The sequence below is a fragment of the Dermatophagoides farinae genome, chromosome 4 (genome assembly GCF_024713945.1).
Source record: "Dermatophagoides farinae isolate YC_2012a chromosome 4, ASM2471394v1, whole genome shotgun sequence".
Lineage (NCBI taxonomy): Eukaryota > Metazoa > Arthropoda > Arachnida > Sarcoptiformes > Pyroglyphidae > Dermatophagoides > Dermatophagoides farinae.
The window spans coordinates 719,648-744,486 of record NC_134680.1 but is presented as its reverse complement, the minus strand read 5'-3'; the positions used below and the strand labels follow the sequence as shown (position 1 = coordinate 744,486).

Genomic DNA, 24,839 nt, shown 5'->3' with positions numbered 1-24,839 from the left:
CAAAAAAAAAAAAAAATAAAAATAAAAATTTTACAAAGTAACACTGGCAAATGATGATCATTTCTATTTTGAGATGAAATGTTTTACCTGTGATGATGATGATGATGATGATGATGTGGTTTATTTTCATTTTATTATCATCATTATATATATAAAAAGAATGTTCCCCAGGCTACCATCAGAATAAATTCAGCCTGTCAACTTCACCTGTATAATAAATTCAATGAGATGTGTGTGTGTGTGTGTCCAGGTGCCAACTATATATATAGTATGAAAAAGTTTCATTTCGATTCTGTGTTTTTGTTTTTGATTAAGAAAATCAAATTACAAAATTTAACTTTTTTCTTCATTTTTCTGAATTTGAAATAGAATTTTTTTCTGGTTTTTGTTGTTGTTGTTGTTGTTGTTTTTTTTCACATTTCAAAGTTGATTCAAGTGTCAGAATTAAGAAGTTGAATTTTTGTTTTTGATCCAGAATGGGTGAAAAAAAATGAAAATGTCACAAATAATTTCCTTTGATCGATTAAATTTTTGTTGTTGTTGTTGTTTCACTTTAGATTATTTTATATTATAATAATTAGTTGGAATCGATACAATCGATTGTTGGATTATCAAACATTTCGAATTGTATTGCATTTCATTTTTTAATCCATTCCACTTATAATGATGAGAAGCAACGGCAACTACGACGAAATTCTGCAAATGTTCCAAGCAAATGGATTGATTCCAACGACGAAATTGTGAATTCTCTCTTCAGATTAAAGAATAATTTTCTTGATAAAAAAAAATACAAACATCCCGTGAGATTCTTATTCATCATCTAAAGAATTTTTTTTATGTATGATTAAAATGAAAGAGAATATATTTTGTCCACTACTAGCCAAACAGAATATATACAACGGTGTAAAATGTGTAGGTATACGCGCCGTATACCTACGTTTGATATATTGAAATTGATGGAATACGAATACTGGCGGTTCAAGTCAGAATAATTCTAGCGAATGTTCAAAATCCAGTAATTCTGGTTTATATATAAACACACAACATGATGTGTGCCAGACACACAGAGGTGCCGCCCATTTTAGTAGATAAAACATTACCAAACGCACGCACGCAGATTCGATTTTCGTTGAGGTTTTGATGAACAAAACAAAAAAAAAAGAAAATTTTTTCGAACTGAAATTCATTCACATTCATTCATTCATTCACTCATTCGACAAAAAGTAATCGTTTGGAATTTTCTTGCACAAAAAACCAATTTGCAAATCATCAACAAATATAGATCACTTATTATTCTCAATTCATGTGTCACGTTCGATTCAATTTTCGAATCAATTTTCTCAATCATCATCATCATCATCATCATCATCGTCAATTTATCATTAATAAATAGCCAGAAAAATTCATCATTTTTTTTGATCACTTGTGTTGTGTGTCTGTGTGTGTGTGATCGTATTATCGTTAATGGACAGAATTTACTTTTCAATATCATCGAATCGTCATCATCAACGTTTGACAATTAGCCAAAAAATAAATTCATTTCATTCTTTTGTGTCAAGAAACAACATTTTTTTTCAGTGTCAAGAATTTATTTAGCTGTTGATTGAAAAGGAAAACCAGAGCAAAAAAAAAAATGTCATCAAACATCCAAAGTGGTGGCAACAATAAGACCATCAGCGATAATTTTATGAGACAATTTCGTGATAAAAATACACGACAATTGAAAAATTTAACATCAACACAATTCATGGAAGTATGGAGCCATTATGATCATGATGGTAAGTGTGTGTGTGTGTGTGTATGTTTATGATCTATTTGATGCGTTTTTTTTTTGTTATTCTTTTGCATTATCTTTTTTTTAATCATCATCATCATCATCAAGTGCAAAAAAAAAGTCAAGAATCAAGAATTTGAATGAATAAATTATCATTAATGAGTCAAAGTTATCAAAATATTTTTTTTTATATTCTTCATTGTTAATAATCACTAGAATCGCGTGACATTATATGCACGTACAGTGGAGAATTTTATTAATATGCTGCTTTAATTAACAAAAAAAAAATCACATGTTCTAATTATATTTTTCTTCATGATCCAAAAAAGAAAATGTGTGAAAAATTAAGCGGCTTAAATTTTTTTTTTTTCGCACATCATTTTTTTTCTTGTTCCGTTCGTTTGTTCATTGGTTCGTTGTCACGAATGGTGATGATAATCCTTTTTCTCCTAATTCTTACACTATTCTCTCATTGGTGCTTGTCATCATAATGAAGATTTTGTTCTGTTTTGCTCGTTTGTATGTTTGTTTCAGAATCAAAAATGAAAATGAATTAAAGTTTTGCAAAAAAAAAAAAAAAATTTTTTTTTTAATTCCAAAAAAAAAACATTCATATGATAACAGCGCCACCGCAGACAAACAATTAATTTTAATAATAAATAAATAATAAAAAAAAAGCAAATCAAGATTTAGATTTACTTTTAACAATATCACTACTGCTATTAATTATACTTTTACTTCCGGTTGATGATAATCCTTTAGCCATTTTGTTGGTAGCAACAGCAGCAGCAGCAGTTGGTGGTTGAGTTTTTACCGGTTCAATATTTGACGATTTAATCTGAATAGCAGTAGTAGTAGTAGTAGATGATGCTTTACCAGTACCTGCTGATGGTGGTGGTGGTGGTGGTGGCGGTGGCGGTGGTGGCGGTGGCGGTGGTGCTTGAACTTTTATCACATTATTTTGTTGAGTTTTATCATCTTTTATCTGTATCTGAATGGTTTGTGCAACAGTTTTTCCAATTGTATTCAAATTCATTTTACCACCACCACCACTACTGCCACCATTTACTAATCCTGCAAATTCATGTGATGTACTACTACCGCCTCCGCCGCCACCACTAAAACCATTGCTAATTTCACTACCACTACTAGCAGTAGTGATTAATCTATCATCATCTTTAAAGCTAACAGTAATTGTTGCCTTTTCCGGTTGTTGTTGTTGTTGTTGTTGTGGAGCTATTTTAACAGCAATAGGTATAGGTACATTAATTTTTCCTGTTTGAGTTGTTGTTGTCACCGTTGTTGATGGTTCAATAGATGTTGATGTTTTCGGTGTTTCATGAATATGGATGACAATTTTATCCGTTTTTTCACTTATAGTTGCTGTTGCTTCTGTTGTAGGTGTAGGTGTAGGTGCAGGAATAGGTGTTATCGTCGATTCCGTTTTACCGCTTGTTGAAATAGTTATTGCTGATGTCGTTGCTGCTGCTGTTGTTGTTGTTGTTGTTTTTGACTTTGGTGATTTTGTTTTAGTCTTTTTTGCTGCTGCTGCCGTTGCTGCTGCTGCTGCTTTAGGTGTCAATTTTGATTTGATTGAACCGAATCTTTTTTCCAATGCTTGTTTAAATGGTGACAATGATTTGTTGACATTATCATATGGTTTTTTACTTAGACGAGCTTTTGATTTACGTAAATAACGAATACAATCAAATACAAGATAACTAATGGTCATTATTGATGCGATATCACCAATTACAAGAATAACTAAATGATGAAAAAAAAATCATTATGTAGATAAGTAGGTGTGTGGGTGTAGTGGTAATAATAACAAAATTAAACTTACAAAATAAAAATCGATTTACACAAGTGATTGAATCATCATTAATTGTAGCAATTTCTGTAATAACATCATTGGATAAAGTGGCCACATCGACAACAGTACAATCGATTATTGTTACTGTCCACAATGATAAAATGATCAACAACAATGCCAATATCATCATCATCATTATTTTGGATAGTCAACAAAAATTAATAAATAGTCTTTGTAGTAGTGGTGTGTGTGTGTGTGGTAGAAGAAAACGATAAACGAACAACAAAAAAAAAAAAAAAAAATTACACGCGTTGAAATTGAATTCAATTTAGTTCGAATAAAATAAAAAAAAAGCCAGATAACACACACAAACACAGACAAACAAACAAACAAACAAATAGTAAAATTATCCATCCAATGAATGTGTATAACGGTATTTATATGTTGTAATTTTGGAATTTCCAGCAACAACAACAACAACAACAACAAAAAGTTCTACAATTCAATCAATCAATCAATCAATCAATAATCATATGGATGTTTCAGAAACTTTTTTTTTTGTTCTCTTTACAATATTATTATTCAAAAATTGGCCAAAAGTTATTTCATTTGATTCGATTCTGGTTCGAATAATTCTAATTACAATTTCATTATTCGATTCGATTCGATTCGATTCGAATGATTGATTTGATCAATGAATTTGGCAAGAATCAATTATTTGTTTGTTTTTGGTTGATCGAATAATAATAATATTTCCATTTGCATTTGCGTAGCAACTTTTTTTTCTGTTCAGATTGATGATTGATGTTCACAACTAGGAGAAAAATTTTTTTTTTTTTTGCTTGACAAATTTCTCATTTTTCTTTTTCTTTCATTTTTTTTTTTTTTTTTTTTTTTTTGGTCCATGCAACAAACTCGAATTAGGAAATGGCTACATTGAAGGACGTGAATTGGACAATTTTCTACGTGAATTTGTATCATCAGTCAATACTACTGATGTTGGAGCAGAGGTAAGAAAAAAATTTTTTTTATATATAAAGTGTGTGTGTGTGTGTGCAATTATTATGAGAGGATTTAATCTGGTAAAAAATAAAAACGACAATTTCCACACACATACACACACACAAAAAAATGTCGTGAAACACATTAATCTTATGACGACAAAAAAAACGAAAATCTCCTAGATTCTTGGCTAGAATTCTTAATACCCGATTTTTTTTTTACTATTTTTGCAGCTGGTTACCGATTCAATGTTTGCCGAATTGAAAGAATGTTTTATGGAATCATTTGATGCAAATAAAGATGGTAAAATTGATATTCGTGAGGTATGTGTTTTTTTTTGTTTTGTTTTTTGTTGTTGTTTTCTTATAAAACCACCACTGGTCAAAAACACTGATCATATTTTACATTCACACATGAAGAGATGGACGAGAAAATCGATTATTTTCAAGAAAATGACTTTTTTTGTTTCTTCTTTCCAATATCTGCACACGATAAAAACATGTTTTTTTTATCGTGTGCAAAAAAAAACCCCAGAATATTCAGTGTTTATTTGATTCGATTCTAAGCACAGGGGGAAAAAAATTCTCATTATTTTTTATCATTCAATCACACAGCAACCAAACAAGCCCGTGTGTGTGTGTGTGTGCAAAATGATGATAACCAAGATTTACCTTAATCGAATTTGTCCATTCATTTTTTTCTCTCCTGTTCTTTCTTTTTTCTGTTGTTTTTGTTATTCCATATATTCCAGTATTCGATAAACATTTTTTGATTTGTTTTTTCACTTCCCTTCTGTCTACCATGGCATTCTTTATGTTTTTTTTCCTCTTGGGCTGTCTCTGTGTGTATTGTGTTTAAGTTTCATGGATTTAACATGTTATTTGGCTGTCACATTCTTTATTCTTTTTGACATTTTTTTTCTCTCTGTGTGTTCGATCACACATATAATATACACCTACCTAAGCATTAAATTGGACAGCAAAACGAAAAAAAAGAAGAAACAAAAAAAAAATCCATTTGAAATACTTGCCATTACATCATTTTGATCATCATCATCATTATCATTATCGAATGTTGAACAACAACAACAACAACAACAATCAGAATTACATTTTCAATGAAATAAAAAGAGATAGATAGATAGACAGAATATAACAAATCACGGAAAACATAACGTTGTTTGCTGTATGTAGCAAACAGATGTTGTTTCCGCCATTTTGTCTCTTTCTCTCTATCTCCGTATGTGTGTGTGTGTGTGTGTGTGTGGGTGGGTGATCACCATCAAGTATTGTGTAAAATTTACCGAGCAGCAACAAAAAAAAAATATGTTACCCGTTCATTAGCGACACACACACACACACATACAAACACTGAGAGAAACAGAGTCATCAGAGTGTTCATCATCATATCACACTACCTATTTTTTTTGTTCATTTTTCTTTCTTTCTTTCAAAAAAAAAAATTCTCATCTGATCATCAACATTTTTTTTTGTTGTTGTTCACGGCGAAAATCCATTTTATTTTATTTATTTTTTTTAGCTCTGAACAAGAAAAAAACATATGTGGCCTAAACAAAAACAAAAAAAAAAAGTTGAAAAGAGATAAAAAAAATACACATACATGGATAGAATTTAGGTAAAATTCCTGGACCATTTTCATTTTTCTCCATCCATGATGATGATGATGATGATGATCCATCAATGCATCCATCCAACCATCCAGTGTTTTTGTTTGGCTTTGAAAAAAACATGACATGATCGCTTTTTGTGTTTTTTTTTAATGTAAAATTTATGACGACTTTTCTCCATCTCCTTTGCCTCTTGTGAGAATATTTCTTCAGTTTATGGTGGTTCTACACACAACTTGATTCATAATTCATTCCTTTTTTTCTGTTTTTTTTTGTTGTTGCTGAAACAAATAAACAGCTAGCACAATTATTACCATTGGATGAAAGTTTTCTTCTTTTGTTCCGTTTTGATAATCCATTGGAATCATCGGTTGAATTTATGAAGGTTAGTGGAAAAAAACAAAACAAAAAATCACCACCAGCCGATTGATTTATGATTGATTTAGATTTGGCGTGAATATGATACCGATGGCAGTGGATTTATCGAAGCAGATGAACTAAAAGCAAGTTATATTTATTGATTGGTTGATAATTTGATAATTTAATGTTTTTCTTCCCCTCCCACCATTCAATTTGAATCAAGAATTTTTTAAAAGATCTTTTACGTGAAGCAAAACGTGAACAAATCGATGAAGATAAATTGATTGAATATACGGATACATTATTACAGATATTTGATGCAAATAAAGATGGTAAATTACAGCTAAGTGAAATGGCAAAGTAAGTGTTGTGTGGTAGTTTGTCAAATTTTTTTTATTTTTGTTTGTCACACGCGTGTGGGTGTGTGTTCTTTGGCAAGTTTGAAAACAAAAACAAAGATAAAAATAGGTAGTAGTAGTAGATAGTAGTAGTAAGTAGTCGTCGTGAAACATAATTACAAATCTTTTAGTTCATTTTTTTTTTTTTGGCCATTTCAATCTAAATGGCTGCTACTCTATTTACCGTTTTTTTTATTATTTTGTAATTTGTATTAATGTGTTTTTGGTTGTTTGTCTGTTACAAACACAAACACACACTCAAGAATCTTGCAAAACGGTAATTGTCTTTTTTGTGTGTTTTTTCTTCTTTCATCATTTGTTCGTTCGTTTTTTGTTATCATCTAAATAGCCAATTTATTCGTTGTAATAATTAAATGCAATCAGTCTTTTTGTATTTCGTTTGTTCTTCTTTGCTTTGTTTTGTTTGCTCGTTTAGTGGAATTTACCTTTTTTCCCATAATTTTTGTGTGTGTGTGTGTGTGTGTGATTCTCTCTTTTTGTTTTACGGGTTTTTCCACCTCCCCAGTGCATGCATGAACACACACACAACCTGTGTGTCTGTGAATTACGACAGTGAAGCCAACATTTTTTTTGTCTGTTTAAAATTTTAAAATTTTGCCATTTTTTTTATCGTGAATTTTGTCACCGGAAAAAAAATTTGAAACGAAAATTTAAATCGAGAGAATTCTTGATAATAATTCAATTTTTCTCCCACATCCACACACACACACAAAAACAGATTATTGCCAGTTAAAGAAAATTTTCTTTGCCGTTCATCATTTCAAAGGAGCCACCAAATTGACTAAAGACGATATTGAACGTGTTTTTGCACTCTACGATCGGGTATGTGTAAATAGATTTTTTTTTTGTTCCCTCCATCAATTTATTCTGTGCATGATCCGATTATTATTATTATTATTAATAATATAAAAAAATTGAATTTGAAAAGACATATTTTGCAATTCAATGACATGGTAATGACAGTCCATAGGGATAATCATACGGACAATAGAAATGATGATGATGATGATGATGATGATGATAAACGATGGTCCATTGTTTTGTTTTTCATTTCACTAACTCATCGGTTGGGGTCGTTGAATCCAGTCCATATTTAGGATCCAGAATCTGGAAAAAAAATGAGCGAGAGATAAACGAGTGAGATTTTTTTTTTGCCCGATGGAAACGTCAAAGCCGGGATATTTATTGTTTTGTGGAAAATAAAAATTGTCGAGTACAGAATTTTTTTTTCTTTCTTCTTTCGATTCACGATATTCTTTAGTTTGTTCATGTCATTGAAAATGAAAATGAAAATCCCAAAATTTTACGTTGTTTCAATCACCACCATCATCATTTATTATTATCACGATTTTCGAATGTTTACTTTTTAGATATATGAGGATGTTCACTAAAATAAAACACCGCATTAGTGAATCGGACAACGCATGAACACTGTTCATAAATGATGTGAATTTTTTTTGTTCGATTGTTTTGATTTTGACAAATACCAACAAAATGAAAATGACAATTATAAATGGTCAATTATTGTTTCTGAAAGAATAACGATTCTTTTCAGAATTTTATCATCATAATAAAGAGAAAAGTTTCAAGAAATAATAGAAAAAAACCCTTAAGGCAACAAAATGAATAAAGCTCATGTTCATTAATATATAGTGGTTCTGCCAATCACACATCACGATCATCAGTTCAATCACTTTTTACTCAATTACTGTAGTGAGTATACACGAGAGAACAATTGAAAGAAAAAGAATATTCACGATTCATTTCACACACACACACACACACACACACACACACACACACACACACACACACACACACACACACACACACACACACACACTACATTAGAACCAAAAAATCCTCATCACCATCATCACATATATATGGTACACATCATTTGATTATATATATATAGACCATTAATGAGAAAAAAAAACTGAATAGAGACACGATGAAGAAGCGATTCTTTCCATTTTGGTATCGAAATCCCAATTTGCCCATATCATCATCATCATCATAATCATTTATTCATGATGATAACAACAAGATATTGAACATGCACACACACATCTGCAGTTTTTTTTGTTTTTGTCTTTTGATTTATGGCTTTTCACATTTTTATTTTTTTTACCTTGACCTGGAATGCCTTGACACACACACACGAATACAATTGACAATGGACAAAAATTGGCCAAACAGACTGATTATTCTTGACTAATCAATTATTCTAGTCACAAGAATTTTGTTTGTTTTAAACAATTTAACAATCAAAAAAAATAGAGCCACAATAATTTATAATCTAATCTGATTGTCCAAAATGAAAGTATGAAAAAAAATAAAAAAAAACAATGAGAATTAATGGGTGCGTTTGGCCAATGAAAAAACACATTGTATGTTTATTGTGTATCTGTGTGTGTGTGTTTTTGCAAACAGAATCTACGCTGTACATTTATCTTTATTATGGAATTTGAATTCTTGGAATAAAAAAAAAATTTCACGTGAATAAGAAAGAGGAATATATGTCGTTGTCATCATCATCATCATCATCATCAATACCAGAATCATATCTGGTTTACATCATCACCACCATATCATATCATACAACAAACATTCGGTTTCATATATAAAATTTGTTTGTTTGTTTGTTGGCTAATTGGATTGTCAGTATTGGATTCTGTTTTTATTCTTATATTCTTGTATCCAATGTGTATATATGATAGGATTTCCAGTTTCATTTCAACCATCCAATGAATTGAATTATCATCATCATCATCATCATCAATAATAATTCCCTCATTTATTATATTACTTATTATAATTCTAATTCTTTCTCATTTTTTTTTTTTTTTTTTGGTCCATGTATCAACAAATTCCATTTATTATTATTATTATTCCACAATTATTCTTGGTCAAATAATAATAATAATAATAGGATGAAAATGGTACCATTGAAAATGAAGAGCTCAAAGGTTTTCTTAAAGATTTACTTGAATTAGTCAAAAAGGTAATATAAATGTTTAGTGTAGTGTTAATTTCGATTGCTGAATTTTTTTTTGTGCATTTTATTTCAGGATTATGATGCTCAAGATTTAGCTGAATTTCAAAAGGCAATATTACATGGCTGCGATTATAATAAAGATGGTAAAATAAATAAAAAAGAATTGACAATGATTTTGTTGGCATTGTCAAAACATTCACCAGATGGATAATGAATGAATAAATGAATCAATGAAACGAAAACACATACAGAATTTATGAATCGACCACAGTTTGCTTTAATAATGTCAGAGGAAGCAAAAACAACAAAAACAAAAAAACATCATCAATTCAACAGAATAAATTCTGATGTTCATCTCTGATTTATTTCATCATCCAATTTTGTTTGTTATGATAACCACATACCAGTTATTATTATTATTATTATTCGTTAACCTGAATTAATTTTTGCACATATAATCTACGACGAGTAAATCATCATCGCCTTTTTAAAATTCGATTCAATTGGTTTGTTGTTTTTGTTTTTTTTTCTGATTCATCGGAAACAAATCTGTCAAATTTTCAAGAATTCAGAAATGAAAACAAAAACAAAAATGATCATCAAGAGAGACCACCCATTATTATGTTGATTAACTCTGGCCAACTACCAAAATTTTGCCACCAACGAATTTTGCTTTCACTTTTTCTTTATTGTTTTTGAATGAAATCACACAATACATACACAATCGATCGATCGATCGATCAATCAATCAATCAATTGATACAATTGTTATACTACACACACACACGCGAACATTTTTTTTTGTTTTATTATACCTAAGCTTTCTAACTAGTGTAGTAGTGATCATCATTTCTTTTAATATTACCGCAGCCATAAAAACAAATTCAAATATTTCCCACTATTTGGCCATTGTTTTGACAATTTCAATTTATATTCATCATCATCATGATCATCAAGTGAACAACAGTAACCAGAACATCATCATCATCATCTTTAATGCTAATCAATCAATCAATCAATCAAATAGGTACATCATGAATAATTAGATTTGCAAACAAAATAGTAAATAGAAAAAAGAAATTCTGCTTGGTATGTAGTATGTGTTTTGAAACCAATAGATATGTATCACACACAAAATAAAATTTTCTGTTTTCTGTTCTGTTTTATTTCTATCTGTTCATTGATAACGAAACGTCTTATGTGAATGTAGTGCGCGCGGTGTGCATTATGTCTGGGAAAAAAAAATTTTTTTTTTTTTGGGCCATAAAGATCACACAATTACCGGTGCCCTGATATAGATAACCGAGCCAAAAAAAAAAAAAATATTTCCACTCGACTGGAAAATCATTCAACCGATGATGATGAGTATATATAAGGAATTTAATTTTCTTTTTTTTCAGGGTAAATGGATTCCCTTTTGGGTAATTTTTTTTTTTTTTTTTATTATTGTTTCTCATCATTTTAAATTCAACGACGATAATGATGATGATGATGTTCAATAATAATATGGCTCATGGATCGATTGATTTTTTTTTCTTTAAATTTAATTTGGTCTAGTTTCTAGTTTCAACGAATAGAAAATGAATGAAAAAAAAATTCTGGAACATCAACAAAAAAAAATTTCGTTTCCTACTCACATTTTGATGAAACGGAAACGTTATTATTCGAATTATTATCAGTGTGTTCCGGGTGGGTAAAAAAGGGTGGATGAAAAAAACATTAACATCGGTTGAAAAATTGGAAAATTTTTTGAACTCTGAATCATTTTTTTTCAAAAAAAATAATTCGAATGTCAATCATAAACAACAACAAATCATATGATTTCAACACACATGATGATGATAATTTCATCAATTATTTTCATAGACCACATGGATTGATTGATATTGTGGATTATGATTAAGTAATAAATGACGATGGTTTGATAACCTCCCATGGTTGTTTTTTTTTCCGATTGATCTGATTGATTTGATTTGATTTTTCAAGTACTCTGTTTTGATCTCTGTGTGACATGGATTTTTTTTAGATTTCCCAAATTGATATTATTGGCATCTGGCGACAACAACAACAACAATGTAACAATTAAAATGATGAACTGATTTCATTTCTGGTGTACATTATTATGGTGCCAAAAAAATACCTTGGTTACACACTGATAATTAATTTTTTTTTTGTAATCGATCGCAATTCGATATCATCGCCAATTTTTTTTTTGCTATAAATAAGCCAAATCACCAATCCTAGGATCTCAATCCAAATTGAACATTTCTTTTTCTACTGCAAAAAAAAACCGAAATCAAAATCCAAAAAAATGAACATGAAAATTGCTACCATTTTGATTGTCACCTTATTCGTTGCCATCACATTGGCCGATCCAATTAAACGTAAGTTGTCAATTTTTTTTCTTCCTTTGATTCTTGAACACATACACATTTCTAATTTCTTGATTGTTTTTGGTCATTTTTAGAAACCTGTCATGATAATGAAGAATGGAAAGAATGTGGAACAAAATGTCCAGATACATGTCTGAATCGTGATATTAAACATCGTGGCTGCGTTCAAATGTGTGTTGCCGGTTGTTTCTGTCGCGATGGTTTCATTCGTTTAGGTTATGATATGACCGGCGGTATTGGCCATTGTGTACCAGTCGATTATTGTGATCTTATACAACGAAATTAGATTGTTGTTGATGATGATGATCCGAGAATTTTTAATTTCTCTCTCTCTCTCTACTTCTCTCTGTTTTTTTCAATGAATTGAAAATTTGAAATAAAAATAAAAAGATTCATTCAAAACAAAAAACGACTGATTCATACATTGAAAGTAATTTAACTTTCAAAAAAAAAATAACTTTGAATTGTGTAAATATGGAATTTTTTTTGCCGTATCTTTTTATGTACAGTAACATATTATTTGATCGGTTAAAAAATTGTACAGATGTAGAAAGGAAATCCATGCTTTTTGTTCGGAAAAAGCATGGTCTCACATTCATTCATTCATTCATTCACATATAAACCACGTTCCCTCTTTACAACAATTTCGAAATGGTTCTATTTCTATTTTCAACTTTATAGAATCAAAAAGTTTGATCTTGAAAATTTATTAAAATCAAACATTGTGCTGAAAACTTGAATCAATATGAACGATTTCAGACATCGTTTAATCATCCAAACGGCAGATGAACGGCACGAACATAGATAATTTAAATCAATATGAAAGGTTCCAGACATTTGCTCGTAAAATCGTTGAACGGCAGGTGAAAGGTATTTATTTATTTATTTGAAACCTTAATAAATGCGAAGTGCCAAGCACTACTGTATCTTTTTCTTATTTTATTTATTTAATTTTTTTTTTTTTTTTTTTTTTTTTTTTTTTGGTACAAAAATAGAAGATTTTCCATGACCAGCGTGGATAATCCTGGAGAAGAAGACTTCAACAAATTGCGAAATACAATTCGCAAAGTCGATGTATCTTCAACGGAAGTTCATCATGCTGGGCCATGGCTTTATTCCACCTCGGGAATTAACTGCTGAGTGTTCTAAAGGTAAGTGGAAATTGATCATGAAAACCAATTCTGATTCATAATTATTCGACAGACAAAAGTTTGCACAAGTTTTATTATTCTCCGGTGGAAGATTTAATAAGAACGCATCTTTTGTTGGACGAATTACTCAGCAATATAATGAATGAACGGCCCGAGGACGTTTCACCATACATATTGGAAAGCAATATGTTAAATTCATTGCGACTAATATTGTATGGTGATGATTTTGGCTTCGCGAATCCTTTTGGACGTTGCACTCAGAAGATTTTTTCCTTGTATTTGGATTCCGATAATACTGCCAAATACAGGACTAAATCGGAAGATTTTCCAGGATTGTGGGTTGAAATAGCCAAAATGAAAATAGCTCTCCTTTTGGCCAATCTCAACACCATCAAGGCAACTTCGATCCGCCAAATCCTTTCACCATTGGTATCAGATTTGAAGCGGCTAGAAGTATGTTTTTGCAAAGTTATTATAATTTTTTTAATAACTTTGATTTCCAGGACCGAGGACTATTCATCCGGGAACGTGGCATCACTATAAAAGTCCGATTGGCTTTTGTGATAGGCGATAATTTGGGGGTGTCAGAACTGTTGGGATTTAAACAAAATTTTTCCACCCATTTCGTCTGCCGGTAATTGATTTTTTTTCTTTTTATGTTTTATCTACATAATTGAACTATTTTAAAGATTTTGCGGCGCCACTTATCGTGAATATAAAGATCATTCAGTGATTTCTAAACCGCTGAACATACATACCATGTAAATACTAGATAAATATTCATAAATATTCAATAGACATCTGTAATATATGTAATTTAAACGTAATTTCTTTAGCAATTACTCTGAAGCCAGACTTAATCCTGGAAAATATGGTATTATGAGAAGCAGTGAGTTTTTTAAACTCAACTGCAATTTGTTCACGTTGGCCCCTCCCGACCTCTTTCATGACATTCAGGAAGGTATTCTGACTGATGTCGTTCAATCAATTTTGATTGGGATGAAAGTAAAAAAGAGAGAACTCAGGAGGAAAATCAAATCCATCCGATGGGTCAACTATGCGGTGGAACTCGAGCCGAATTACATAATAACGGAAAAAGGCGATGCAAGTAAGTTTTTAAATGGTAAAGAAAATTAACTTATTCTAGTTTATTTCAGAAATTCGAGTTTTTTTGCCGTCTTGTCGAACTATTCCCGACATTGATGAATGATCAGAACGAAGCTTCGCGAGCCTATCGAAACTTCCTTTACATGATCTTCTCAATCTATGTGAAGATAATCTGCCTTATTGGATTCAATTTTTCCCCGATCGCTTATTTATATTTTTTTCTAATATTTTTAACTTATTGTAATTGTTGTTGTTTATTTTTTTTTCTTTTTCTTTCTCTTTTTTTGTAATGTTTACATGTTTTCCCCCTATTTTTGTTAAGGTATAGGGGTAAATAAAGTTTATTTAAAAAAAAAAAAATGATCTCAATGTATTCGGCTTCGAGGATAGAAAATCTGGATAGAGTTCGGACAGCAATATTGGAAGTTCAACATGTAAGTGTCTTTTATCTTTGACTTTATATATATGTTCTTTATAGCAATAAAATAAAAATTTTGATTTTTTAGTTTTGTTGGAACAACCAAATCCGAACGGCCAAGTCACATTTCCTAAGTCATTACTTGGATTTGTGGCTATATTATGGCCAATTATTCAAATATTCTACAGCGCGATTCGAAAGGCAGCACGCTTCCTTGAAACAGCATTATAAACACAGCAAGAATTTCAGGAACGTTGCTAAATCTTTGGCTCGTCTTCATCAGGAGTCATTGTTTATAAAAAAAATTCTGGATTTCTGGTAAGTTTAGTAGTAATTAAGTTCTTTTACTAAAATTTTCATTAGTCCAAGATTTGCCTTTCGAATCGCGTAATTTGGCAAAAACGTTCCATCCGTTCTCATTGGGACATAACATCGTCCGGGCTGTTATGGGAGATGGACGTTCATTCATCAAAGCCACGAGCTTCTACACTCACCAAGGTGCCATCTTTGTTTCGGGGCAGATTTTTTCCTTGTATTTGGATTCCGATAATACTGCCAAATACAGGACTAAATCGGAAGATTTTCCAGCTCTCCTTTTGGCCAATCGCAACACCATCAAGGCAACTTCGATCCGCCAAATTCTTTCTTGATTTAAAATTTGATTTAATTTGATTTCGGATTTAAAAAAAAACCGTTAATTATTGTTTTAAATCAATGTGGTTCAAATACAACTTGATTTTTTTTGTAAATAAAAATCACACTCTAAACATCAATGTCCAGATTTTTTTTTGTATTGTTTTATATTCATTTTATTATCACATTAGTGGCATTCAAACTATTATTATGCAATACCTACAGCGTTATGGATTGCAAGATTGATATAGTTGGAGTTTGCGCATCCGTGTGGGCATATCTCCTTTTTTTTTTTTTTTGTTTCTTAAGCTCATCGTTTTTTGTTGTTGTTGTTGTTGTTGTCATGCATGGCTTGTATATGACGAGAAATTTTTTTTTTTATTATTAGCAGCTTCGACCTCGAAAACCAGGAGAAAAAATAAAACAAGGCCAAAAAAATCGTTATCGATTGTGATTTTTCCTGTGCATTTATTCATTTTGTTTGTTTGTTTGATTATTTGGAAAAAAAAGATTTTTTTCTGTTTTTTTCTCCATTTTCATCATCAGAAACAGCGTTACATCTACATTTTTTATATGCCATAGATACGAGACGACCACAAACAATATATCGCTTGACGACAAAAAAATTTTCATCTGTCATTTGTGTCTGTGTTCGATTGTCAATCAGCAGCAATAATAATCATCATTCGATTCGATTCGATTTTCTTGCAAAAAAAAAAAAAAAAAAAATGGAAAACAAAAGCAATACACAGCTATTAATGTTTGGTCCAAAAGGTTTGATCGAAAGTGGACAACGATCATCAACGGTTGCCGATAATTGTTTGACAAAAGATCCGATGTTTCAAAAACTTCGTCAATATCATGATGAATGTGCCAACACAATGGTCATGAATGACATGTTTGATAATGATCCGAAAAGATTTGAAAAATTTCAGTAAGTGAACAAAAATGAATTTGTCCATTTTAAAGAAAATTTTTTTTGTTCCCCCATACACTATAGTTTAAAGCTGTCCACACCTTATTATGGTTTTTTATTGTTTGATTATTCAAAAAATCTTATCGATGATACAATCATGAAAGGATTGTTGGAATTGGCTCAAAGTCGTGGTGTTGAATCGATGCGTGATCGTATGTTTATGGGTGAAAAGATTAATTTCACTGAAAATCGTGCCGTTTTACATATTGCCTTACGGAATCGTTCAAATCGTCCAATCATGATTGATGGTCAAAATGTTATGATCGATGTTAATCGTGTATTGAATAAAATGCAAGAATTTTCTCAACAAATCATTGATGGTGTTTGGACTGGTTATAGTGGCAAAAAAATCACCGATATTGTCAATATTGGTATCGGTGGTTCAGATCTAGGACCAGTAATGGTAACCGAAGCATTGAAACATTATCAAAAAGGTCCAAATGTTCATTTTGTATCGAATATTGATGGAACACATTTACATGAAACGTTGAAAAAATTGAATCCAGAAACAACATTATTCATTATTGCATCGAAAACATTTACAACACAAGAAACAATTACCAATGCTGAATCGGCTCGTGATTGGTTTCTGAAACATGCCCATGATAAATCGCATGTTGCCAAACATTTTGTGGCGTTATCAACGAATAAAGAAAAAGTGACAGAATTTGGTATCGATTCAAATTCAATGTTTGAATTCTGGGATTGGGTTGGTGGCCGTTATTCACTTTGGTCCGCTATTGGTTTGTCCATTTGTCTGTTCATTGGTTTCGATCAATTTGAACAGCTGTTAGAAGGTGCCCATTTTATTGATGAACATTTTCGTCGTGCACCATTGGCTCAAAATTTACCTGTATTAATGGCATTGTTAGGTGTTTGGTATGTTAACTTCTATGATGCTGAAACACAGGCAATTCTGCCATATGATCAATATCTTCATCGTTTTGCCGCTTATTTTCAACAAGGTGATATGGAATCCAATGGAAAATATGTAACACGTTCTGGACAGACGGTAAATTATCGTACTGGTCCTATTGTTTGGGGTGAACCAGGTACAAATGGTCAACATGCATTTTATCAATTAATTCATCAAGGTACACGTCTTATTCCATGTGATTTTATTGCACCGATCAAAACATTGAATCCAATTCGTGGTGGTCTTCATCATACAATATTGTTGGCCAATTATTTAGCTCAAACGGAAGCATTGATGCGTGGTAAAAGTAGCGAACAGGCTGAAAAAGAGCTTCGTGATCAAGGCAAAAATGATGAAGAGATTAAAAAAATTTTACCACATAAAATATTCGAAGGCAATCGGCCGACAAATTCATTTTTGCTCGACGTTATATCACCATTCAATCTTGGTGCATTGATTGCATCGTATGAACATAAAATTTTTGTTCAAGGTGTTATCTGGGACATTAATTCATATGATCAATGGGGCGTTGAATTGGGCAAACAATTGGCTAAAACAATTGAAAAAGAGCTACAATCAAAAGATTTGTTGATTGATACACATGATTGTTCAACAAATGCATTGATCAATATGATCAAAAATATTGATAATCAATCATGATTTTGAAATTCTAATGGCAATAATAATAATTATCATTACTAGTTTTATCACCGGATTAGATAGTTGCAATAGAAAAATTATCAAATCAAATCAAATCAAAAAGTTTTTGTTGTTAAAAATTCTTGGCAATAAAATTCGAAATTCTTGTTACAAATGTTCTCTATTACGCCATCTATTGGCTTGAAGCTGTAATTTTATAAACATTCCATATTTACCATGTGTGATGGTTTGATTTGAATAAAATACAAAAAAAATCGCAAATTGAAAATTGTCAATTTTCCATTTCTATATATTAGATAAATAAAATGACCGATTCATATTGGTCAAATTTTCCACCAAAATCAAGTTCCAGATTGATTAAAATTACCGATAATGACCGGGAAATTATACGATTATCGATAATCATCTATATGGCCGTTCAATACAGATATTTTCTGAAAATAGCCAATTACAACAACAAATGAAAACTTTTCTCATCAATCATAATGAAATGGCATTTTTATTGGTCAAAAATCTACCTGTTTATCTTTTGATTCAAGATGAATTTATTCGTACATTTTGGAATAATGGTTACGTTCACGGTGTTTCGGGTAAGTTTTTTGCCAGTTTTTTTTTACACCTTTTTAATCATTTTTTCATAATAATATAGTCAATCGAGATGTCAATACTGAAAACACAATGGCCATTATTGATCGAAAACGTATTATTTTATCATTGAATTCACAAACATATCATCGATTAGGAATTATTGGCACAGAATCAACCATGAATCGTAAAAAATGTTTAATGCCAAAATATCGTGTTCTCATTGATTTGGACAAGCCTTTTTTTCGGCCAGATAAACGTCATTATAAACGTATTGATGAATGTTTACGACGATCTGGTTTAACATTCGATGTGATTCTAAAATGGCAACCAAATCAAATGACAAATGTTTCACCTGATTCATTGGAAGAATATTTTCAACATTTAAAACAACAACATAATTCAAATGATCCAATAATCGCCAAAATGACCATACATAAATGTATTCCAAATTATCAATCATTCTTTCAGAAAGTTGACCATATTTTCAACATGGATAAATTATTAAACAATCCAAACATTGATGAAAATGAAACTGCCGATTTTATTGAATGGTGTTGTGCACAAATGGCTCATGTAAAATGTGAAACAAACGATCTAGAAGTATCAACATTTCAATTGGATCAATCGTTATCGATTCCGAAACATGGCAATATTTATGTCATACAAATCAATGGCTTTTTCATTCACGAAAATGTAAAGAAATTAATCCAAATACTTAAACCATATATTTGTAACATTGAAAAAGATTCTCACACAAATATGGTGAATGCAATTATTGTACATGGATTTGAAAATTGTCCACAATGTTGGTGTGGAACAAATAATGAACATTATAAAAATCTTTCCGGAGAAAATCTATATGGTTTTAGCATATTGAATTCAAAAATGAAATTAATTTGGTGCCAAAGTGATGATTATGATTATGGAATAGAAAAATTCTAGTCCGATATATCGATTATATTCGTACATCAATCATCTGCATACACACACACACACACACATGTTGCTCAATTTTTCATATGATTTTTTTTGTGTCAATTAAAAATTCTTTTTTTTTATTTTCACATTTGTTGAATAAACGTGATTGAAATGAATAATCATCCGGATAACCGACACAGATCTAGATGGGGAGCTGGTCGTCGTCATGTCAGTGGCAGTGGTGGTGGCCACCGTATTCGACAGAATATTTCATCACCAAAATCGAATGAAAAATGTGAATCATCATCATCATCATTTTTACGTGAAGAATTGACAGTAATATTTACCGGTCTTAATAATCTTTCCGTACAAGATGGAAAAGATTCAAAAAGAATTATTGCTTTATTGGAAAGTTTACATTCATTAATGGAAATGAATAAATCATCAATCACAACCACCAAACAAGATAATGGTACTGTTTTCGGTGATTTTAGTCAAGAATTATCTCGATTAAATCAATTTTTATTCGACATTAAAACTTTATTGAATAATAATAATGTAGAAAATTATCAATATCATTGTGATCTATTCCGGTTACAGAATTTATTATTGAAATCATTTAATATTCTTTTGAAAACGACCAAAATTATTGATGAATCACCACTATATGGCGATATTCTTGAACATTTGATTGATTATTTAATCCAAATGAAGATTATTATTTGTAAATCATTCGGTCAACAACGAAATGATGATAATATTATCGTTACATTGAATCAATCATGTTTATTACTATTGAAATGTATCTATTTACTTTGTTCAAAATTCACCATTTCATATGGTAATAATTTGAGAAAGACAAATGTTTCCGGCAAATTAATCGGTATATTACGATGTTTTATGTTTTATGGCCTGAACAAATATGATTTAGAATCATATCCAGTAAATTTATATCCATCACCTATCAGTCAATTTATGATGAAAGATAATGGTGGTTTGAATAGTAAAAAACGACGAAACAATAGTAATCGATTTGATGATGATGAAATTTTTGATGAAATTCACAACAACAATTCACCGAATTTATCGACATCTGAATATTCGTCATCAGAATTGGATGAATCAATTTCGACCACAACAGCAGATACAATGACCATAAGACGAGAATTTCAGAATAAGAAAAGTTTCGTAAAGATTCGAATGTTTGCCTATGAATGTTTACGAACATCATTGGATGTATTCGATATTCGTACTATATTCGGATTTTGGTCATTTTTATTTCCTGATTCCAGTTCATCATGGCCATATGATCAACAATTTAGTCTGTTGACAACAATTTCTAATGATACATCCAATCGTGTACGATCATCGGCATTGAATTTTATGTATAATTTTCTTGATGATGGAAAACAATATATTCAACATTTGGTACAAGATTCATCATCATCATCATCGTCATCATCAACAACAACATCATTATCATTCACATCATTATCACGATCATTAGCAACAATGATAAAAGAATTGCATCGATTTTTTCATTATATCCTAATGAAAGAGAATAATTGTTCAATATTAATACTGGTCTATAAAGTGTTGTCATTGATTGTATCGATAACACCATATCATAAAATTAATGATAATATTCTAAATCAACTATTCAGTCAAAATAGTTATCTGATTGATAATAAAGTGACACAGATTAAAAATCTATCATTAGCATTATATGTGAAGATTTTCAGTATGCAAATGATACCATCATATCTTGAATTGTGGATAATTGAAACGAAAATTGGCTGTGATACTATGAATAAAATATTCATACAATGTTATGAATTTATTGATAATCAAGATTACATACTGTTGATTATTGAATCAATTAAATTATTCATATCGATTCTACGACATTCACAGTTTGCCATACGATTATTATCGATGAAAACGATAAATTTCAACATACATACATTATGTATGGACCTGTCGATTCGAATAGTTGAAATGGACAAAGCATTTAATAATTCTGTTTTGCAAACATTAATGTGTAAATTTATTCATACAATTGGAACATTTTTAAAGGATTTATCATCTGATGATAAATTGGAAATATTTCCCAATCACGAATCACGTATAGAATTCATTAAAGAATGGTATTTAAAAATTATTGATTCGAAAATATTTTATCAAGCATTAGTTGAACAAGATATGGCCATTGTACAGAATTCATCACAAATAACAATGATAAATGTTATTTCATTGATACCGGAAAAAGTGTTTGTCCGATTTGATCAGAAAATTCGTTTCAATATTATATCGATATTGATTTCATTATCGAAAATTGATCATGATGATAATCAACAGCGGCCAGAAACAGTGGATAATGATGATGATGAAAATGAATTATGGATCTATACAAAATCTACATCAATCAGATGTTTAAGTATACTACAATCATATGATTGTTTTGTTGAAGATTTTGTATTGATTATGGATCTAATCGATATATGTTTGGATGTATTTCATGATGATGATGATGAATCGAATCATTCGTATCGTCGGATGGCCAAAAAGAAGCAAATATTTCTTTTTGAACATACACTTTGGGCATTGGCAAATATTTTAGATTGTGTAAAAAAGAATCAACTCGAAACAATAATGGAATATTCATTTTTGATTAGAATTGGTCATATTATGGAAAAACTTTATACAGAAATCACACATCATACTGATGATATGTTCATTAATTTGGTTCGCAATTCATCGATAATCATCTATCTGATATTGTGTAAACAGAATTCTCATTGTTTTTCTGATTCAGATTTAGCCATGTTTCATCGGAATAAATCCCATAATGATGATGAAATTGATCAATCAAATATTCAAATGATCATCAAACATATGTATGAAATATTGGCCAAGAAAAAATCATATAAACTTCAATGGAATATTTGTATTGGATTTTCATATCTGTTTCCAATGGAAAATTTTATCAAACTATGTGGTGTGGATATGATTGAACATATTATGGATACATTATATCAAACATTCCTGAATACGGTCAATCATAAGGTGCAATCATATTCAATTTATACAATAAGTTGTATATATGAATTGAATATATTCCAAAAACATTTATCAAAATTATGGTCATCATTGATTGAAAAATTTATCGATAATTTATTAATTGTTCCCATACATAATCGTCGTACATGGTTGGATAGATTTGCCATTGCAATTGAAAAATTTTTCAATGAATATGTTCAACAACAACAACAACAACAAAATGATGATGATGATGTTCAAAAAAATTGTAGAAAATTGGCTGAATTTTTAGCCATGGAAATCGGTATGAAAAATTCGGATTTTGATGATGAAATTCGAAATAAATTGAAAATGCTTTATAATATTGTGACAAACAAACAAACAAAAAAAAAATGAAAATTTTTGAATAAAATTTTTTGTTTCGTAACACTATTTTCATCCTAGCTGACATATTAATGCCGATTTAGACATTGATGATTTTTGTTATTCAGAATTTTTTTTTTTTTTTTTTTGGTTGAGCGGCAATCACAGAATTCGATTTCGCTTTTCGTGAAAAAGACATGGCTCAACGAAAACGTAACATTGAATTTTCAAGGCCAGAAGAGCCATCATTTTTGAAAAAAATGAAAAATCAAATGGGAATCCAAAAAGATTTTGTCACCATCGATACAAAGGTTTGAAAATGAAATTTTGATCGATCTCTAATTTAATGGTATGATGATCAATAGAAAGAAAAACTCAATAAACAAGATCTCGAATATCGTGATGAAGAACCAGTTTATGTAGTGGATGAATCATCAGGAATCAGTGAAAAAGAATTGGAAATGTTTAAAGCGAAAACAAAACAAGGTTTGTGCCATACACGTGTTATTCTTTTTTTTTATTGTTTAAATCTCGTCTTATTCACCATAAAAATAACTAGAGAAAGATTATCAAAAAGATAATGAATCATTTGAACAGCGAATCATATTTAAAAAACCAGATAAATCAAATACTAATGATGATGATCAATCAGGATCATCATCAACGACGACATTTCAAACGACAAAGAAAACAAAGAATTTTTCTCGTTCAAATTTGGTTGATAAAGATCGAATAAAAAAGGTGAAAAATTCTAGCCTATTATCATTCGATGATGATGATGATGATGATGGTGAAGATTAATCAATAATCAATGGTTGATTTTAAAAAGAAAATCTCTCTCATCATTGTATAAACAGAGCTTTAATTTTCGGTTGAGAGTAACTTTTTATGTATAAAAAATATCCAACAATCGACTCATCACGAATTATTCATTCATACATACACAGCTGATATGTGGATTTGATTGAAATTTTTTTTTTGTTTTTTTTGGTCAAGAATTTCACCACACATTGATTCAGGAGACATTTGTAAAAAAAAATCAAGAAACAATGCCTGAAGCAATAATAAATAATGATGAAATCAATTCGATGGCTAAAAATGTTATCGAAACAATTATATCGATGAATGAACCATATAAACATTCCGATGTAGCCGGATGGAATGATTCGATTTGTGAACAAATTGTACAACGATTAATGCAGATGAATGGTAACCAATATAAATATATTGTATCCTGTTCAATTGTACAGAAAAATGGTGCCGGTATTTCTGCAACAGCACGTTGTTATTGGAATCAAACGAATGATCAATATTTTAATATACGTTGGGAGAATAAACATTTATATTGTATTGTTCATCTATTTATTGTTTCATTGTGATTTCACCCTCATTACCGGAATGATTTTTTGATTTTTCACCACTTTCCTTATCTCTGGTCACAAATGATGATTATTATTCAAAAATCAAATCATCCAGAAAACATCTTGGCAAAACATTTTTTGTTGTATATTTATTTCTTTCTCTCATTCATTCATTGTTTGCATTGATTAATCGAATTGGATTTAAAATAAAAAAAAATTAAAAAGATTAATAAATTAATAAATTACATGAGTTTTTTTTCTCTCGAAACGGCAATCATATTTTTGCCATTTCCGTTTTTTTAATTGATTTTCACTATAAT

General features: G+C 30.3%; 9 protein-coding genes across 9 annotated transcripts; 8 read left to right on the top strand and 1 right to left on the bottom strand.

Moving 5' to 3' along the window:
- Positions 1-522: 522 nt before the first annotated feature.
- On the top strand, positions 523-11,162 carry Cbp53E (Calbindin 53E). The gene is given in 10 exon segments (XM_047052603.2): positions 523-1,778; positions 4,512-4,597; positions 4,823-4,912; positions 6,515-6,601; positions 6,663-6,719; positions 6,800-6,936; positions 7,714-7,755; positions 7,757-7,817; positions 9,931-10,002; positions 10,070-11,162. Coding segments are annotated over 10 exon segments (915 nt in total). The 5' UTR covers positions 523-1,633; the 3' UTR covers positions 10,208-11,162.
- LOC124490145 (uncharacterized) lies at positions 2,402-3,995 on the bottom strand. The gene is made up of 2 exons (XM_047052605.2): positions 3,618-3,995; positions 2,402-3,538 (listed from the first exon to the last, which is right to left on the bottom strand). The coding sequence occupies exons 1-2, from the start codon at positions 3,781-3,783 to the stop codon at positions 2,457-2,459; spliced, it is 1,248 nt and encodes a 415-aa protein (XP_046908561.2). The 5' UTR covers positions 3,784-3,995; the 3' UTR covers positions 2,402-2,456.
- Positions 11,163-12,223: 1,061 nt separating the features above from the next.
- LOC124490148 (chymotrypsin-elastase inhibitor ixodidin) lies at positions 12,224-12,798 on the top strand. Its single transcript, XM_047052607.2, has 2 exons — positions 12,224-12,380; positions 12,464-12,798. Exons 1-2 carry the CDS (start codon positions 12,308-12,310, stop codon positions 12,673-12,675), a joined length of 285 nt encoding a protein of 94 aa, XP_046908563.2. The 5' UTR covers positions 12,224-12,307; the 3' UTR covers positions 12,676-12,798.
- Positions 12,799-13,395: 597 nt separating this feature from the next.
- On the top strand, positions 13,396-14,946 carry LOC124491318 (uncharacterized). Its single transcript, XM_075730635.1, has 6 exons — positions 13,396-13,540; positions 13,593-13,993; positions 14,044-14,174; positions 14,230-14,301; positions 14,377-14,648; positions 14,698-14,946. The coding sequence occupies exons 1-6, from the start codon at positions 13,462-13,464 to the stop codon at positions 14,748-14,750; spliced, it is 1,008 nt and encodes a 335-aa protein (XP_075586750.1). The 5' UTR covers positions 13,396-13,461; the 3' UTR covers positions 14,751-14,946.
- Positions 14,947-16,007: 1,061 nt separating this feature from the next.
- Pgi (glucose-6-phosphate isomerase) lies at positions 16,008-18,404 on the top strand. The gene is made up of 2 exons (XM_047052601.2): positions 16,008-16,632; positions 16,699-18,404. Exons 1-2 carry the CDS (start codon positions 16,427-16,429, stop codon positions 18,248-18,250), a joined length of 1,758 nt encoding a protein of 585 aa, XP_046908557.2. The 5' UTR covers positions 16,008-16,426; the 3' UTR covers positions 18,251-18,404.
- Positions 18,405-18,485: 81 nt separating this feature from the next.
- LOC124490142 (ribonuclease P protein subunit p40) lies at positions 18,486-19,902 on the top strand. Its single transcript, XM_047052602.2, has 2 exons — positions 18,486-18,840; positions 18,900-19,902. Exons 1-2 carry the CDS (start codon positions 18,711-18,713, stop codon positions 19,778-19,780), a joined length of 1,011 nt encoding a protein of 336 aa, XP_046908558.2. The 5' UTR covers positions 18,486-18,710; the 3' UTR covers positions 19,781-19,902.
- LOC142597487 (uncharacterized) lies at positions 19,811-22,649 on the top strand. Its single transcript, XM_075730615.1, has 2 exons — positions 19,811-22,501; positions 22,572-22,649. Exons 1-2 carry the CDS (start codon positions 19,928-19,930, stop codon positions 22,575-22,577), a joined length of 2,580 nt encoding a protein of 859 aa, XP_075586730.1. The 5' UTR covers positions 19,811-19,927; the 3' UTR covers positions 22,578-22,649.
- Positions 22,650-23,281: 632 nt separating this feature from the next.
- Positions 23,282-24,761, top strand: LOC124490144 (uncharacterized protein KIAA1143 homolog). The gene is made up of 3 exons (XM_047052604.2): positions 23,282-23,469; positions 23,524-23,644; positions 23,718-24,761. The coding sequence occupies exons 1-3, from the start codon at positions 23,356-23,358 to the stop codon at positions 23,957-23,959; spliced, it is 477 nt and encodes a 158-aa protein (XP_046908560.1). The 5' UTR covers positions 23,282-23,355; the 3' UTR covers positions 23,960-24,761.
- LOC124490146 (dynein light chain Tctex-type 1-like) lies at positions 24,208-24,761 on the top strand. Its single transcript, XM_047052606.2, has one exon. It carries the CDS (start codon positions 24,208-24,210, stop codon positions 24,535-24,537), a length of 330 nt encoding a protein of 109 aa, XP_046908562.1. The 3' UTR covers positions 24,538-24,761.
- Positions 24,762-24,839: the final 78 nt, after the last annotated feature.

What these genes read in the sequence shown, in the direction of transcription:
- LOC124490144 (XM_047052604.2), top strand. Translation starts at nt 23,356, where the DNA reads ATGGCTCAACGAAAACGTAACATTGAATTTTCAAGGCCAGAAGAGCCA. An exon ending in TTGTCACCATCGATACAAAG is followed by an intron (nt 23,470 to 23,523) that starts GTTTGAAAATGA and finishes GATGATCAATAG; the next exon opens with AAAGAAAAACTCAATAAACA. An exon ending in TAAAGCGAAAACAAAACAAG is followed by an intron (nt 23,645 to 23,717) that starts GTTTGTGCCATA and finishes AAAAATAACTAG; the next exon opens with AGAAAGATTATCAAAAAGAT.
- LOC124490146 (XM_047052606.2), top strand. Translation starts at nt 24,208, where the DNA reads ATGCCTGAAGCAATAATAAATAATGATGAAATCAATTCGATGGCTAAA.
- LOC124490148 (XM_047052607.2), top strand. Translation starts at nt 12,308, where the DNA reads ATGAACATGAAAATTGCTACCATTTTGATTGTCACCTTATTCGTTGCC. An exon ending in ATTGGCCGATCCAATTAAAC is followed by an intron (nt 12,381 to 12,463) that starts GTAAGTTGTCAA and finishes GGTCATTTTTAG; the next exon opens with AAACCTGTCATGATAATGAA.
- LOC124491318 (XM_075730635.1), top strand. Translation starts at nt 13,462, where the DNA reads ATGTATCTTCAACGGAAGTTCATCATGCTGGGCCATGGCTTTATTCCA. An exon ending in CAGATTTGAAGCGGCTAGAA is followed by an intron (nt 13,994 to 14,043) that starts GTATGTTTTTGC and finishes TTTGATTTCCAG; the next exon opens with GACCGAGGACTATTCATCCG. An exon ending in AACGGAAAAAGGCGATGCAA is followed by an intron (nt 14,649 to 14,697) that starts GTAAGTTTTTAA and finishes AGTTTATTTCAG; the next exon opens with AAATTCGAGTTTTTTTGCCG.
- LOC124490145 (XM_047052605.2), bottom strand. Translation starts at nt 3,783, where the DNA reads ATGATGATGATGATATTGGCATTGTTGTTGATCATTTTATCATTGTGG. An exon ending in TGTAAATCGATTTTTATTTT is followed by an intron (nt 3,539 to 3,617) that starts GTAAGTTTAATT and finishes TTCATCATTTAG; the next exon opens with TTATTCTTGTAATTGGTGAT.
- Pgi (XM_047052601.2), top strand. Translation starts at nt 16,427, where the DNA reads ATGGAAAACAAAAGCAATACACAGCTATTAATGTTTGGTCCAAAAGGT. An exon ending in AAAAGATTTGAAAAATTTCA is followed by an intron (nt 16,633 to 16,698) that starts GTAAGTGAACAA and finishes CATACACTATAG; the next exon opens with TTTAAAGCTGTCCACACCTT.
- LOC124490142 (XM_047052602.2), top strand. Translation starts at nt 18,711, where the DNA reads ATGAAAACTTTTCTCATCAATCATAATGAAATGGCATTTTTATTGGTC. An exon ending in TTACGTTCACGGTGTTTCGG is followed by an intron (nt 18,841 to 18,899) that starts GTAAGTTTTTTG and finishes ATAATAATATAG; the next exon opens with TCAATCGAGATGTCAATACT.
- LOC142597487 (XM_075730615.1), top strand. Translation starts at nt 19,928, where the DNA reads ATGAATAATCATCCGGATAACCGACACAGATCTAGATGGGGAGCTGGT.